At 36.2% G+C, this 16,068-nt stretch overlaps 2 protein-coding genes across 2 annotated transcripts in view; both read left to right on the forward strand.

Annotated features, from left to right (window-relative positions):
• The window catches only part of LOC107296281 (F-box/WD repeat-containing protein 7-like), a 12,776-nt gene extending 2,287 nt beyond the window's left edge, over positions 1-10,489 (forward strand). The window contains exon 2 of the mRNA XM_015825631.1: positions 10,406-10,489. Within this exon, the coding sequence (XP_015681117.1) occupies positions 10,406-10,489 (84 nt within the window). The remainder of the gene's footprint in view (positions 1-10,405) is intronic.
• A 4,007-nt stretch (positions 10,490-14,496) lies between these two features.
• The window catches only part of FBXW7 (F-box and WD repeat domain containing 7), a 52,639-nt gene continuing 51,067 nt past the window's right edge, over positions 14,497-16,068 (forward strand). Inside the window, exon 1 of the mRNA XM_015825711.1 lies at positions 14,497-14,671. Coding sequence (XP_015681197.1) covers positions 14,525-14,671 — 147 coding nt within the window. The 5' untranslated portion in view covers positions 14,497-14,524. The remainder of the gene's footprint in view (positions 14,672-16,068) is intronic.

Genomic DNA, 16,068 nt, shown 5'->3' on the forward strand with positions numbered 1-16,068 from the left:
ATGGCCTTGAAGATGCCAGCATGCCAGAATGAACTGGATTCCAAAATGCTTTGTTCTTCCTCAATTGTCAATCCGCCCCTCCAAATTTCCCATCACAGCTTTATTGCCCATTTGTCCCTCCCCCACTTCCATAGTTGATGGCAGAATATCAGCGAGGTGCCAAGCCGAAGGTGGTGGATCTGACAGTCTCTCTCTCTCTTTCCTCTCTCTTTCTCTCTCTCTCTCTTTCCCCTCTCCCTCTCTCTTTCCTCTCCCTCCCTGCCCCCTTCTTTCTCCAGGTGAGGAGAGAGAAAGAGAGGGAGAGAGAGGGAGAGAGAGGCACTTGCGCTTCCTCTCTCTCTTTCCTCTCTCTTTCTCTCTCTCTTTTTCTCTTTCCCCTCTCCCTCTCTCTTTCCTTTCCCTCCCTCCCCCCTTCTTTCTCCAGGTGAGGAGAGAGAAAGAGAGGGAGAGAGACACACTTGCGCTTCCTCTCTCTCTCTCTTTCCTCTCTCTATCTCTCTATCTTTTTCTCTTTCCCCTCTCCCTCTCTCTTTCCTCTCCCTCCCCCTTCTTTCTCCAGGTGAGGAGAGAAAGAGAGAGGGAGAGAGAGGCACTTGCGCTTCCTCTCTCTTTCCTCTCTCTTTCTCTCTCTCTTTTTCTCTTTCCCCTCTCCCTCTCTCTTTCCTCTCCCTCCCTTTCTCCCCCCCATCTTCTGCTCACCTCACATTCTTCGCTGACAAAGCAGCCGGGACTCCGGCGCGCCTTGCCAGCCAGCTGGGCCAATGGTCCCGCGGCTGGAGATCGCAGGGGCTGCTCTCTCTCAGGGCTGTGGCTTGCGGGAAGGCTGGCCTGCTCAGCAGAGGCTCTGGCAGGCTGCTCCCAGCGGGGATTCCAGGCTTCCCCGTGCGGTTCCCCGACCACGTGTACCTAAGATGGGGCCAGCCAGGGAAAGGGACTTCCTGGCCGTGCTTCTCCCAGAGGGCGGGGCGCCCGGGCACAGGGCCAATCAGGAGCCCTGCGAGGGGGAAATCCACATGAGAGAGAAAGAGAGAGAGAAGCACAAGTGCCTCTCTGTCTCTCTCTACAAATGGCGGAGGACGCTCGGAGCTGCAGGGGAAGGCTCAAAAGTGTCCCCAAAACATCTCGCTCCATCGCCCCCCTATCGCCCCCTTTTCATTCCATCGCCCCCACGCCGCCCCTTTTCATTTCATCGCCCCCCTGAAAAATGAAATCGCCCCCTGGGGGGCGGTACCGCCCAGGTTAAGAACCACTGTTCTAGATAAGCCTTTCACCAGAGTTGTTAAAACTGGTATTATATTTCCCTGCCATTCTGAGATGAGAAGTACCCAAAAAAACTGTAATATAATTCCAAAAATAGGCTTAACATAGCTTTAAAAAGCAAGAAAAAAAATCTGTAAGAAAGACTGCCTTTCAAAAACAATTGCTATTTAAAAATATGTTCTATTCACTTTGCATTATTACATCCACCCCAAAAATATAAAGTGTGATTCCTGTTGCTGATCCCTGACATAGAATATAGCTGTGATTACCTTTCTTTCTACTCTTTGCCATAAAAAAGAGAGAGTACAAAAAGGAATTGTTCCAATTCTAGAGTCTGCTATTCCCAGGTCTGCCAATGTCATTGAAGTTTTTCATTTTTAATTTGAGGTATTTACAAGTTAAAATAGGGCCGGACGTGTCACGTGGAAGCCGTGCCCACCCCATTGCTGGCAATGGCAAACCCGGCCCGATACGTTGCGCGACATCACGTGACATTACGAGTTTGACATGCTTGAGTTAAAAGAATCAAGTAAAAAATAGAATATGTTAGCTAGCCATCACAAAGGTTGCTGTGGTTTGTGCTTATGCACGCGATGGTCAGATAAGTAGGTAGCTTTTAGTAGTACTGCCAGATGTAGTTTAGCATATCTGTGAAGACGGTCTGTTTGTGGATTAACTGTTCCACAACAATTTCATTCCAAGTACAAACAGGTAAGATGTCAGGGAGACAGGCTGTGAGTTACTATAATTAATTTGAAGCCTGTTATTGGAACAAAAATACTATTTCAAATGCTGTGAAGGTGAAACAAGGATCTACAGTGTAAGTAACAACAGAAAGGTAGTCCCTTATATTAAGATGTGAAGTGGAAAAAAATTCTGTACAGGTAGTCCTCGATTTATGACCATTGTTCAATGACTGAAGTTATGACGGCATTGAATGATGATACTTATAATATGCCCAAAGTTGCGGCTATTGCATCACCTCCACATTCACACCCTCAAGTGATCAAAATCCGGGTGTTTGGCACCCTGTCTGCTTTTAGACCACCAGGGTGCTGCAACTCACCCTGCCTGCCTTTCCATCTGTGCTCTTTTGGCCCCCTGCCATCCTATACTCCATTGCCCTCCCTGACATTCACCACGGTCTTCTTAGTCCCACTCATGATGAGGCCTGTCTGGCCTGCCTGCTGGGCCATATGGGGCTGGCTTGACATGGCATAAAAGAAAAAAACCCTGCAGAAAGCAGCTTAAAGGCATCACAATACACGAAACTCCTCTTTGGGAATGCTGTGCTTGCTGGCAAATGCTGGCGCTTGCTGGCAAGCTCATGCATGCTGCCACTTGCTGAGGCAGGCTGGGGAGAGAAATTCTGACACTTGCTGGGAATTGAATGTGACAAGCAGCCCAGAGATGTGTGGTTCTCAGACTGCTTGACACCCTGCAAAACTGGGTGGCCAAAATGGCATAGCAGGGAGCAAGTTAGGTGGGTGGGGGGAGTTGGAGGCTGTCTCTTATCTTAATGAACTTCAAGGCTGGTAGGGATAAAGCTGGGAATGGCTTGGATTGGGCCAGGTATTTTCTTAAAGACCTGTGATTCACGATTAACCGCAACAGGAGGAACTGGGGTTGCCATAGTAATTCAGTGCAGTCACGTGACATTTCTCTTTATGACTGCATTGACTTATGAACTTTTTTTAGCTAATCGAGATAGAATGTGGAATAGTCTTGCCTCCTCCTACATATGTTTACAAACCTAATTTGATTTTGCAGTTGGCTTGGGTTCTTGAACACAAATTTTATTTCCTCGTTATTTTGACTTTAGTACAGTACTGCCTTTGCACACAAGCCATTGTCAGCATCATGTAGTTTAGTTTAGCAACACAGCCAACATTTTCCTTCTGTTGGGATGATGATGCACAGTAGCCTTTCATTTATTTGTTTGATTTATAGGGCCACTCAGTTGACTAACAACTCAAGGCAGTTTTCAAGAAAGAAGATTTAAAAACATGAATTGACAAGGCAATAAAACATTACTAAATAACTTCATAATAGGTGACTGTATATTTTCTAAACTTATTAAAATGCCATTTTAAACTGTGAACACTAGAGGGTGCAGTTAGATGCCTTCATATAACATTCAGTGATGCTCCAGTATAAATAACATTTGTACTGTTTTTCGTATTCTTGATATTTTTCAAAGGGTACAGGTAGTTCTTAACTTACAACCATTCAAAGTTATAATAGCACTGAAAGAGTGACTTACTATTATTCCTCATACTTAATGACTGTCATGATATCTCCATGGCCATGTGTTCAAAATTCACCTGCTTGGCAATCGGCATATTTATGACCGTTGCAGTATCCCAGGATCATGTGATTGCCATTTGTGACCTTTGGCTGGCTTCTGACAAGCAATGTCAAGAGGGGAAGCCAGATTCACAACCACATAGTTCACTTAACAACCATGGCCAGAAAGAATCATAAAATTGGGCTTGACTCACTTAACAATGGCCTTGTTTAACATCTGAAATTCTGATCTCAATTGTGCCATAAGTTTTAAAATATGGAGTACAGACAGTCTTCACTTTACAACCTTAATTGGGACTGGTGACTCCATCAGTAAATGAAGTGGTTGTTAGGTATTTGTGACCACCCTGCTTTCCAATGGCAGTACCACCAGTTACATTGTTAAATGAATCCTACAGGTTGTTAGGCAAGGACTGATCTTGATCCAAGCAATTGCCACTTGGTCCTTCTATCCCAGGGGTAGGCAACCTTAGCTCTTTTATGACTTTTATGCTGGCTCAGGAATTCTGGGAGTTGAAGTCCACGAGTCATAAAAGAGCCAAGGTTGCCTACCCCGGTTCTATCCTCAAGCCTCTGTTCTTCCAAGGCAACTGATTGCCTCCCCTGCATCTCCCCCTATCAGTCTGTCTCCTCTCCAACTCTGCCCTTTTGGCCACCCACACAGCATAAAAAAGCTGTTGTATTCTCACGCTGCGGCCCCCAGTGGACTTTCCTACTCGGCATAATTGTTGTGTTCTTTCTCTCTTCCCCTGGGCTTATCACTACCACTGAGGTGTGCAATCTCAAACCCCATGGCACAGCATACCAAGAGGCCCCTGAACAGTGCTGCACAAGTAGTCTCAGAACTGCAATGCAGCGAGAAGCTCTGGGACATTTTGCCACATCATGGCTTGAGAGCTTCTTGCCCCAAGCAGTCTCTGAGCTGCAGCGTGACAAGCAACCCCCTGAGCATTTTGTTAGGAGCCCATCTCCTCTTGGGTCTTATCAGTAGCATACCAAATGAGAAGAGCCTGGCACTGATCACCTGGTTCTCTTGCAAGGCACTGTTTGAGGACTGGTTGCAAGTCCTATTTTTTTCAGTATTGTCATAACACTAAATGAAAATTATTAGTAACAAATTATGGATAATTCTTTTATATTTTGACTAACAATATAATAAAATGACATGACATTTTAATGTAATATTTGTCCTGATTTTTGAATTTTTGAAGATATCATCCAAATAAATTGATAAGAATTACTTAAATTTTCTCCAGTAAAAAGCATTTGACTCATTATCTATGTAATAAATATTTTTGGAGCAAAGATTTTTCTATTTACATTACTCTATAAGGACTGAGACTGTAATGCCTATGCAAGTTGCCACCACTTTAAGGCAAGTGCTTCCTGTAATGATTAATTTGTATTTGTGTATATGTGTCAAAGTTGGCTTTTTGGGCATCCCAGATAATATTTAAAATTCATCATAGAACCAGCCAAGGCACTTGAGTGCAAAAAATAAAGCAATGGAATTGGACTATATTGACTATTTTCTATAATTGTGTATTTTCAATATCCTTATAAATTTTACAAGCTTACAGCTAATAGGTTATTTAATACGCAATTTGTTCTTTCTATTTTCTTGTACTTGTCTTGTGTTATTTGGCTCTTTAGAGTTTGATAGATTTATTGCACTTTTTTTCCTGGAGATGAAGGTCATGTACAAAGTCTTCCCTTCAATTTTTCTTTAAACAAGAATTCCATGAAATATATTGAAAGGAAGTGTCTGGCCCCAAGTCACTTAGTCAGCTTCCATATAAAAGGGTAAATCTGAATCATAGTCTTCTCAGTCTAGAACCTTAACCACAACACCATTTTGCAATACTGTATTTAACATTTTGAAACCTAAACAGACACTTAAATATCTGAAGTTCTACCTAAAATGGCAAAAGAGTGAAGGAAAACTGTGTATTCCTTGCGAGTCTCTTATACTTGTATAAAGTGAATAGGGATTACTAGAAAGAATCAATAAGAATTTACAGGGAAAGAGGAAGACACTACTCTGTTCAAAGATTGTGTGAGTGGTCCTTTCTCCTTCAAAGCTATTATGAAAATTGTGATGCTGATGAACATCTTAAAGGGTACTTATAAAGTGTTTATGTAAATGTTGAACAAATCTTTCATTTCTGCTTAATATATCTATCTTCGTTGAAGAGAGATGGATATATTTACTTAATTGGAGCCATGGTGGCACAGAATGCAGTATTGCAGGCTAATCCATCTCAGTGTCAGGAGTTCGATCTTCACCGGCTCAGGGTTGATTCAGCCTTCCATCCTTCCCAAGTTAGTAAAATGAGGATCCAGATTGTTGGGGGCAATATACTGACTTTGTAAACCGCTTAGCGAGAGCTGTAAAGCTTACATGGATCTGTATATAAGTGTAAGTGTTATTGCTGTTAAGTTGGGAATGAATAACAAGGACACTTGAAGACAAATGTAATTCTGTTGTTGAATATTTAAGCTTTGCATTTTTAATTTAAATGTATTCTTGCTAGCATTATAACTCTTACAATGGTCTATTTGAAATTGTTTAAAAAGTGTTTTAATTTTTTAATTAATTATTTTTAATTAATTAACCTTTACTCAAACACTTTACTTATAATATTTGAAAGAATAAAGCACTATCTATTTGAGAAGTAAAAACTATTCCTCTTGACTAGAGAGAGAGAGAGATTCATCATTTTCAGCTGCCTGGAAAGAGGCAATACAGAAGCTTCAAACAGTTCAAAATGCAACAGTGGGAGCCTTGGTGAACATGCCTTGATATGCCCATATAACATTTTTACTTTGCAAGCTGCACTGGTTGCCAGTTTGCTTCTGGGTTTGGCAGTTATTATTTGTAAAGCCATACATGACATAGGGCCTGATTACTTGAAGGACCACCTTTCTTTTATAGTGTCTGCCCAACCACTTTGGTCTTGTAGAATTAGCATCTTCTGGGTTTCTTTAATTAAACAATGTCATCTATCAAGACCCAGGAAATGTGCCTTCTGTAGCAGTGCCTGCCCTCTGGAATGAGGTTTCTCTTAAGATCCAGATAGACCCCACTCAGCTGTTGTTTAGAATAGTCATGAAGACCTGGCTGTTCACTCAGGCCTTTGGTAAGGGAGAGTGAGATCTTTCCCTTCATTCCATCTGTTCTGTTACTCTTGTCTTGTTTTATATTTTGTAAAAATCCATTATATTGTAATTATCGTGAGGTTGTGAACCACCCACAGTCATTGGGAGGTATATCAGTATTATTATTACTAAGTGAACAACAACATTGCCCCCTTATTCACTCTGATGTCACTGAAATTATTTGCATGTACATTTGAAGGCTTCCAGATGTTCCTGAATCCTAATAGTGTAGGCTTTAGGTCTGTATGGCAGCTAGTATAAACAAAGTTGAAAAGGTATGAAGTACTTGTGGGAATCACTGTCACTTAAATTGATTTGTGAAAGGCATCCATTAGAGAACTTCACGCTTGAAGGATTGTATGATACATAAGTATCACAAACATTATAAAGCTATATTATAATATTAATTATAATATAATTTATAATAATATTATAAAGATAATAAAAAAGGTCTCCAGCACTTAGTGGACTATCAAATCAAATTTTTATTATGGCCATAAGGCCAACAGATGGAAAGAAATAAAATAGTTAAAAATGAAAATAGATAACATTTAAAATTAATATACATTTTCCAGACCCAAGGAGAAATGAATAGTAGATACACATTGCAGAATTGGGCAGCTCAGAAGTGTATTTCTGAAATGTGGTCAGTCAGGAGAAAGGACAAATAGAATTTATGATCCCTCTCAGAAATGTCTTAAAGATAGGATAAATGAAAGATATATAGGATTTTCTGTAGAGATAGAACAGGGAAAAAGCTTTGCTCTCCATACTATTACATATACATTGAAGAAAGGGAATATTTTTATAATGCTGAAGCAAGATTGTATAGGACAGCGAAACGGAACTAAAAAAGTACAAGATCTCATCAGTTGAAAAAAAAAAACTAAACAGGATTGAATTAATTAGTATTTGGATCAGAGACCATCAATGAATGCTAGGCCTATACACTAAATTAAGAATTCAGAAAACCTCTTCGAAGAAGACTGTGGCAAATTGCTGTCATAACACTGTCATGTTCATCTAGTCACAAAATGTTGACATCTGAGGATATTGTTATGTTTCTATCTTGAAAGTTATGTGTGCAGAACTGAATTATCCAGACAAACCATAATAATTGGATTTAACTTTACAATCTCAATTTCCTTCCTCAGAGCTTTTGCCTTTATTCTTTGAAGTACCCAAAAGATTCCTTTTGATTTCAGTCAGATATGATGAGTGAATGGTGTCATCCACTAATATGTGTGATTTATTTCTCACATTGATAAAATAACTGACAGACATCAAAGTAAATTTATTTTGCTAATTTATATAGCTGGTCATCTCACAAATGTGACTGAGCAATGTGCAAAATTAAAAACAATACAACAAAAAATCTTTAAGAATCTTTAAAAAGACAAAAGTCATTTAAAAATAATAAATACTTGTAAACTGCCCTTCGTTCTGAAAAGAAGCAAGAAGCTCTTTACATAGGATGAATGGGAGGAAATAAACATAAACAAACCAGTTTAAAGTTGTCTTTATATAGATTTTTAATTTGAACAAAGAGCACTCACTGGAATTTTTCTTCTAATAGATTCTGTTAATTAGACGTCTAGGAAACTAGAAGAGATCCTAAAACGTTTATAAAAAATAAAGAGATCTTAATTTCTAGATCTAGTCAACTGTCAGCATATAACAGCTACAGGATGCCAATATGTAGTGATCTGCTCCAATTATATATTACGGCACATTTATCTGGATCATATTTCTATTACAGGTAGTCCTCACTGATTGTAATTGGGATTGAGAATAATCACTGAGCAACTTTATTATGACAATAAAGCATGATCTCATGAGCGCACTGACTTACAATGGCAGTTCCATCAGTCCCAATTGCTATTGTTAGGTGAATCCCATTATCATATGATCACCATTGGTGACTTCGAGCTGGTTTCTCTATTGACTTTGCTGGAAGCCAGCAGTGAACTTCCCAAATGTTGATCACGTGATTATGGGATGCTTGACTGTTGTAATAGCAGGCTGGTTACTGAACTCTAGAGTGATGATTACATGTCTATCGGGATAGCTGCAATATGAAGACTGGTTGTAAGTCCCCTTTGCTCAGCACCATCATAACTTTAAACAGTCACTGAATGATTGATTGTTATATGAGGATTATCTATAATTCAATTTTTATTCACTTTTCTATTCAGAGGCACATAAGACAGCTTAAATGCTAATCTGAAGGAAGTTATTTACAGAGGATGTTAAAGAACTCTTGAAGAGACTGCATTAATATAGTATAATATAGTATATGAACTACATAATACATAAGAACTTACTTAAAACAGGTAGCAGAAACCAGTTTGCATCAGAGAAATAAAAAAGATATTTTCAGTTTCCTGCAGCTAAACTCACAATAACATTAACTACTGGATCACAAAGAAGCCCTGTAGTAGTATCTTAGTTTGCAAATGGGAGAATTCTGTAATTCATGTAATTCCAAGAATTTAAATGGGGTACTTTCTGGCAGGCTTTCAAGATCTGTTATTGTACCCTACAATAATTGACTTCAAAGAATTCTTGCAGTGTCTGTTTTCTGGCCTGGTCTATCTTGAAGAGCTGACACTAGTGAATCATATAGAGTTTGTGTCCTAATTGCATTCTCTTCTGCTCAATTGATGGAATGCTGACAGCCTTCATCTGATGTACTATCAAAATAAAGCTACAGATAGTTTCCTTGTTTATTTCAGAAGCCAGAACTGTTTTCTTTCCTTCTTACACTTTAAGTTTATGAAAAATCAGGAAAAGGAAGTGCCATATTGACACTGCATGACACTACTCATGTTTAATCTGTTTCACTTGTGGCCTATCAGGATGGATCAAAGGAAAGGACCACCTCAGCCATTTTTAAGCAATTGAGAGATCATGAGGCTTTGTGCAATAAACCATCCAAACACAGCACAAATCATTCAGTGAAGGGATTTCAGCAGATTTCAAGAACTTTCCTCACTAGAAAAAAATGATAAGGTAACAGTCTGGTTTATCAGTTTCTCCACTACTACAGAATCAGTGCATTTTTTCCTTAATACATGAATACTGTTTATCTAAGGGTCTTATCATGCAACTGCCATTGCTTGTTAAAACAACTTCTGGTCTAGTTTTCTCTTTCTGTTCATTCTCAAATGGCTGTTAGGCAGATAAATTTTAGTATTTGGTTTATGGAACTGATTGAGAACAACAATATTTTTTTTTCAAAAAGTACTATTGTTATCATTTTTAGCCTGCTCTGTTTCTTAAAAAACCTCTGAAGGTGATTTACAAGGTTAGTGATGTGATTAAGTCTTATGATCTAAACCATGGGTGTCAAATTCGATCACGTCATGTGACATGACGTAGCGCAATGTTTCTTGCCTTTGCGGAGCCTGGGTGGCCTGTGCATGATGCATCCGGCCCATGGGCCACCAGTTTGATACCCGTGATCTAAACTGTATAAATTGGGATAGAAATCCAAATTAAATCATTTCTGATAGATGGCTCTCTAGACTGACTTTGAGCACATCTGACAAAGGAGAGCCTACTAGTTTTCAGAAATACTGTTTTTCTAACATTCAATTAAAAATTATAACCGTTAGTTTATATTCTGTACTCTGGAACAATGGAAAATAAGTTTTTACCTTGTGTCACATTCTTTCAGATCCTTGAAAAGTGCTATCCTATCCCATCTCAGTCTTTACTTATGAAGGTGAAATGCCCAATTTCCATCAAGGTCTTTGTATAATTTTTATCTAGTAAACTGATCATTCTCTTTGTTCTTCTTTTACTTTTAATGATCACATTTGGTATAACCACCTTTAACTTTATCTGTACACAATAGTCAGTATATCTATTGATCAGGATAGAATAAAGTGGAAATTACTTTAATTATTTGGAAATTATACTTTTGTTGATATACATTGTATTTTTCTTTTCTGCATTATTACTTCTGAGTTTTTCTGAGGATTTACAACTGTAAAAAATTAGGATCTTAAATATATCTAAAAGAATGATTGCCTCTGTTATTGTATATATTTTAAATGTGTACCAGTACACAACAAAACAATCACCAAGCAAATTCTTCAAGAGCAACTGTAGTAGTTATTCTAACAGCTGGTACTATCCTAAGACAACCAAAGAGTTTAACTTAATCAACACATAAATCATGTTATAGCCAATAAGGATTGGAGTGACATTTCTAGAATATTTGAAGAACACAAGATGATGCAGCTGGGTCTGTGTTACATATTTGAAATAGTTTATGGAATATTTTAATGTAGGAATGAAGACAAATGTTCTTGAAACACTAATTTAAAGCAGGTAGGAGAAGTGAACTAGGAATTGCTGTTTTCTTTGAAGAAATGCTGATGTTCTGTGCACAAAAATAAACCTCCCATGTTTAACTAATTTACTTCATGAACACATTTTTTATTCTTTTCATGTAGAATTGTTTGAGATAATTTCACATAAATACACATTCATTCTCTCTCTCTCTCTCTCTCTCTCTCTCTCTCTCTCTCTCTCTCTCTCTATATATATATATATATATATATATATATATATATATATATATATAGAGAGAGAGAGAGAGAGAGAGAGAGAGAGAGAGAGAGAGAGAGAGAGAGAGAGAGAAATAGTAATAGTAATTAAATAGCAAGCAATCTGCATGAGATAATGAAATACTTAAAACATAAATATTCACGAATAATGTAAGGCTTCTGCTTTCTGAATAAGAAGTTTCACAAATTTCACATAGGCACAGAAATAGTATTATCCTTTAATTTTTTTTACAAATAACTGCTTCCTATGAGAAGCCTTTGTTTGTAATTAGTTCTCAGGAAACTCGGGATTTGAGATTTTGTACAAGCACATTTACTTTTTCAGTATAACAGGAAGATCACTACAGTTCATCTATTTGAACAGGAATCCTTCTGTTGAAAAGCTCTTGCATGTTGCTAAAGCAATATTTGAAGAAATAAATGTCTGTCTCACGCCCCAATGTCTTGCATTTTTCTAGGTTTTTTCAGTGATCTCTTCAAAAGAAAGCCAAATTGTAACAAATAATAAGGTAATTAGTGCAAAGCAACTTGAAAAACAAAATGAAACATAATAACATAATGCCCTTCAAAATTTATTCCTTCAGATACGTTGAGAGTCACCTTGAACCACAAGATGAGGCAGCAAATAAATTTGATAAGTAAATAAAATACCCATAGAAAACTCAGGAAGCAATGTATCCGGTAGCTTATGCTTTTCTTTAAATTGAAGATCTCCTGCATAAGTTAGAAAAAAATCTAAAACAAACACATAAGAGTTTTAAGTTTAAGCTGTGGTGGCGCATGCTTAGATTGCAGGGGTTCGATCTTTATCAGCTCAAAGTTGACTCAGCTTTCCATCCTTCCAAGGTCAGTAAAATGATGACCCAGATTGTTGGGGGCAATAGGCTGACTCTGTAAACCGCTTAGAGAGGGCTGTAAAGCACTGTAAAGTGGTATATAAGTCTAAGTGCTATTTAAACAGCAGAGATTTCTACTTAACTCAGTCCAAGAAGCAGGATGTTTCCTTGAAAAATTTAAAGAGGAAATGGAGGAGATACAAGTGGCTCAAAAGGTAGGAGCTAGGTAACAAATGCAACAAGAGATTGAGGAAGAAACTACTATAATGGGCATTACAGGTATAGACTTTTTATGTTCACAATGTAAACATGAATTTGAAATGCTTAATGTGGAATATAAAATGGGCAAATACCTTGCAAAAAAGAAAAAAAGGTATTTCACTATTTTAAAACGTTAAAGCAAGATGTAATTGATTTACCGGAAATGTAAGAAAATGGACAAAAATATTTGATTCACAAAAATTTGAGGCAACAATTTATTATGTCAGGGACAAGTAAGCAAACGAGTTGTTTTATATATAAACCCACAATTATGATCAAAACTGGTATTGACTGATGATTATGGTAAATAGATAGGGGTTGAAATTAATTTGAATAAAAACCAAGATTGTGATATATGCTTAAATGATAACAAAGCTATATTCTTTAAAGGACAATGAAAAACTAATAGATTTGCCATATGGAAATTGGTGTTTTTTAGGAGACTGAAATGGCATAGTTTGCCCACAAAAATATAGATTCTCTGTGAAAGGCATTAAAACAACGGATGGCATTTTTAAAAAATGATGGATAACTTTAAATCTATAGAAATTGTAACTAAAAATATACTTCTCTGAAAAATACAGATCTTGTTGAAGAATAGATACATTTTGGATTTCTAAAAATCTTGGTACATGTATTAGCAAAGTGAGGATACTGCCAATAATCCAATATCTTTAACATACAAGAGGAGAGTTAGAACTAAAGCAAACTTTAGCTACAAAGGGAATCAGTAATGGAGGACTGTAAAAAGAAATTGAAAGAATTTTTTGAGATCAATATTTAAAAATTAATAATCACATGAAACCAGAACTTTTCTGATTAGGATTTATGAGCAGCCAATTAGAAACTATTTATGGAGGATTTTTTTTAAATGATAACAGCAGCAAGGCTACTACATGCACAAAGATTGAAAAATACTGAAATGGCAGAATTCGCAGAAATGGCAAAGTGACCTGTTTGATTGGGGATTAAACAATAAATACTATTATAAAAGACTGAAGATGCTTTATTAACTTTTGAAAATAAAAATAAAATCAGTAATTTTTGGATTTTCTGACTAAAAAGTATTGAATATGGGAAGATAGGGTTTTTCTTTATTCGTGTTACAATATCTAATAAAATTATGTATTAAGGAATCTTGCTGCCATTATCAGATTGGAGAGCAAAATTATAGAATATGTAATAAAGGCAAAGTTGAGAATATATATTCATAATAGAAGTGTAATCAAATGTAAATGGGAGTGGTTCCCTTATATACTATACATTACACAGCAAGACAATTTTAGACGGAATCTGATTTCTAAAATAAAACCATGAGACTGATAAAAAAGATACATAAACTAAACAAATAATAGCAATCTTCAGTGTTCAGTGTAAAACACAATATTCAGGTTGTGATCATCAGTTGGGGAAACAAATGGAAAGAAATGGAAAATATATCACTAGAAAATTTTCCCATGATGTTTTTATTCTTCATTTCTCCCTACTTTATTCTCCTGTTGCAATCTAATATAGACATTTTCATTTTATTATTCTAACAATAAAATATATTTCAAATTAAATAAATCTTACATAGATTTATTTACACAGACACGTGTGTGTACACCAAGCCAGGGGTACAATTCAAGCTCTAATAGGTATAATTTATTCATGGCTTCTATGATTAAGATTTAATAGTGTATTTGTTTGAAATAGTTGTAATTGAAAATATTAAAGCCTGGTCTCACTTAAATCTATCAGAACCATAATATACATAATTGACTTTAATTTTGTAACTCAGCTGCTTTAGTTCTAAGCATTTGCTTTTTTTTCCATGTCACTTATGTTGATAGTATATGTGTTAGTGATACTGCATGGGTGGGCCAATGGCTATTTGATTGGCAGGGACAGTCTGTTGCCATAGTCGTTTATAATTCCTGTCTATGCTAGGATAGTTTGTACTTCACTTAGCAGCAGACAGGTCAAGACACTTATTAGGAGAGACTGAGACAAAGGCAAAGCAGGCCCTGAAAAGCAAATCTCTGCTTTAAAATTCTCAGTTGTACTAGATACTATTTTGTATTACTATTTTTTTAGTAATGCCCTTTTATTGAAAATAATTTTGGACCAAGTGACAATAGTATAATGTCAAAACCAGGGAAAACTTCCTTAAATCATGGCTTGGTTTCTTTTGATCTTCCAAGTACAAAAGAGCCTTTGCCACACCAGACTGTGATGAAGATATTTAGCATCAGCATTATTACCCAAGGTCTTCCTTTTTGTCGTAGACGGGTAAGTGTTAAAACGTTTGCCCCTTCTATGGGAAGGGATATACCTAAGATATGAAATTACATATGTCAAGTATTGTAACTTAGTTGTAATTATTTCCAGTTCATAAATCATTATTTCTTTATAGTAAGAAAAATAAATATATAATATATGCTTTAAGAAGGTTTGATTCCTTTTTATTAGCACACTTATTAATCTCAAAATAAATGTCAAAAACAAATACGAGATTATGAAAAAAAATGTGTAGCATTTTCTGGAAATTTGCTCAGTGCTTCAGCAAGATAACTTCCTTTGTAACTGCTGATACAGATGAGGAATAAATACATGTTATTTGAGAAACATATTTTTTTTACCTTGTTGAAATGGTAACATTAATATTTTATATGATTAAAGTGTACTGAACATTTCATGTCATAAAATGACTTGGTTTCTCAGTAATAAATTGCTAGCTTTTAAGTTACTGTAATTTTAAATATTACTAATAAAGTCAAATAATTATATGTATTTCTTATATTGCTTTCATATTTCATGTCTATCTTAAATGTTTCTTAATTCCAAAACCTTTTCTTAAACAATTCTAATTAAATTATACTGTAATACTTCAGCAAAATGCTTTGATCACACAATATTACATGAGTTGTTTAATATGGTATATTTATATTTCTCAAATACTTCTTAAGCTTTGCTTGAAATTTTGAATTAATTTCCCGTGATGTGATTAGATATCAGTTCAAGATATCTATTGTTCTCTCAAAAATTTACACAGTGAAATCACTGAAAATAATTGCTTAAATGATCTTGCTTGCACTTAATACTAGAAAGTTTCCTTCTCATTTAGACTGCAGATCGGATGATCTATCAGTTGGGGTTACCTGATATGTATGCTACAGTTTACTTACGTTAAAACAGATGCGGTAACGATGCTTAGTAATGCTTCTGAAAGGTTAAGAATATTTCTCTTTAGGAAAAAAACATAATTCTTACTTATGGGTAAGAGTTGACTGATAAACAATTTGGAAGCATATTCAAATTTTAAATATGATCAATATATTGAACATTCTTAATTATTTAAACCTTTATAGTACCAGTTTTCTCCTTGTTTGAACTCAGTCACGTATAGGAAGCAAAAGCGTACAGCAATCCTTGCAGTAAAAATACTTTCTGTTAGGAGATCTGACAGTTCAAGTCTTATGTGTCTCTATCACTAGTTATATTCAGCTTCCATTGAGCGCATTACTATAAATGGCCATAGAACTCAACAGTAACCATCTATATTTCTGTTACTTCAATCAAGAAGCATAAAGAGGTCTAGCTACTTTTTTATATATATTAAATGCTGGATCTTTTCATTTTAACATGCAAATGTATTTAGCAGTCTCTAGTTCACAACTGAAACATCT

The sequence above is a fragment of the Protobothrops mucrosquamatus genome, unplaced genomic scaffold, assembly GCF_001527695.2.
Source record: "Protobothrops mucrosquamatus isolate PMUCROS unplaced genomic scaffold, P.Mucros_1.0 scaffold_201, whole genome shotgun sequence".
Classification (NCBI taxonomy): Eukaryota; Metazoa; Chordata; class Lepidosauria; order Squamata; family Viperidae; genus Protobothrops; species Protobothrops mucrosquamatus.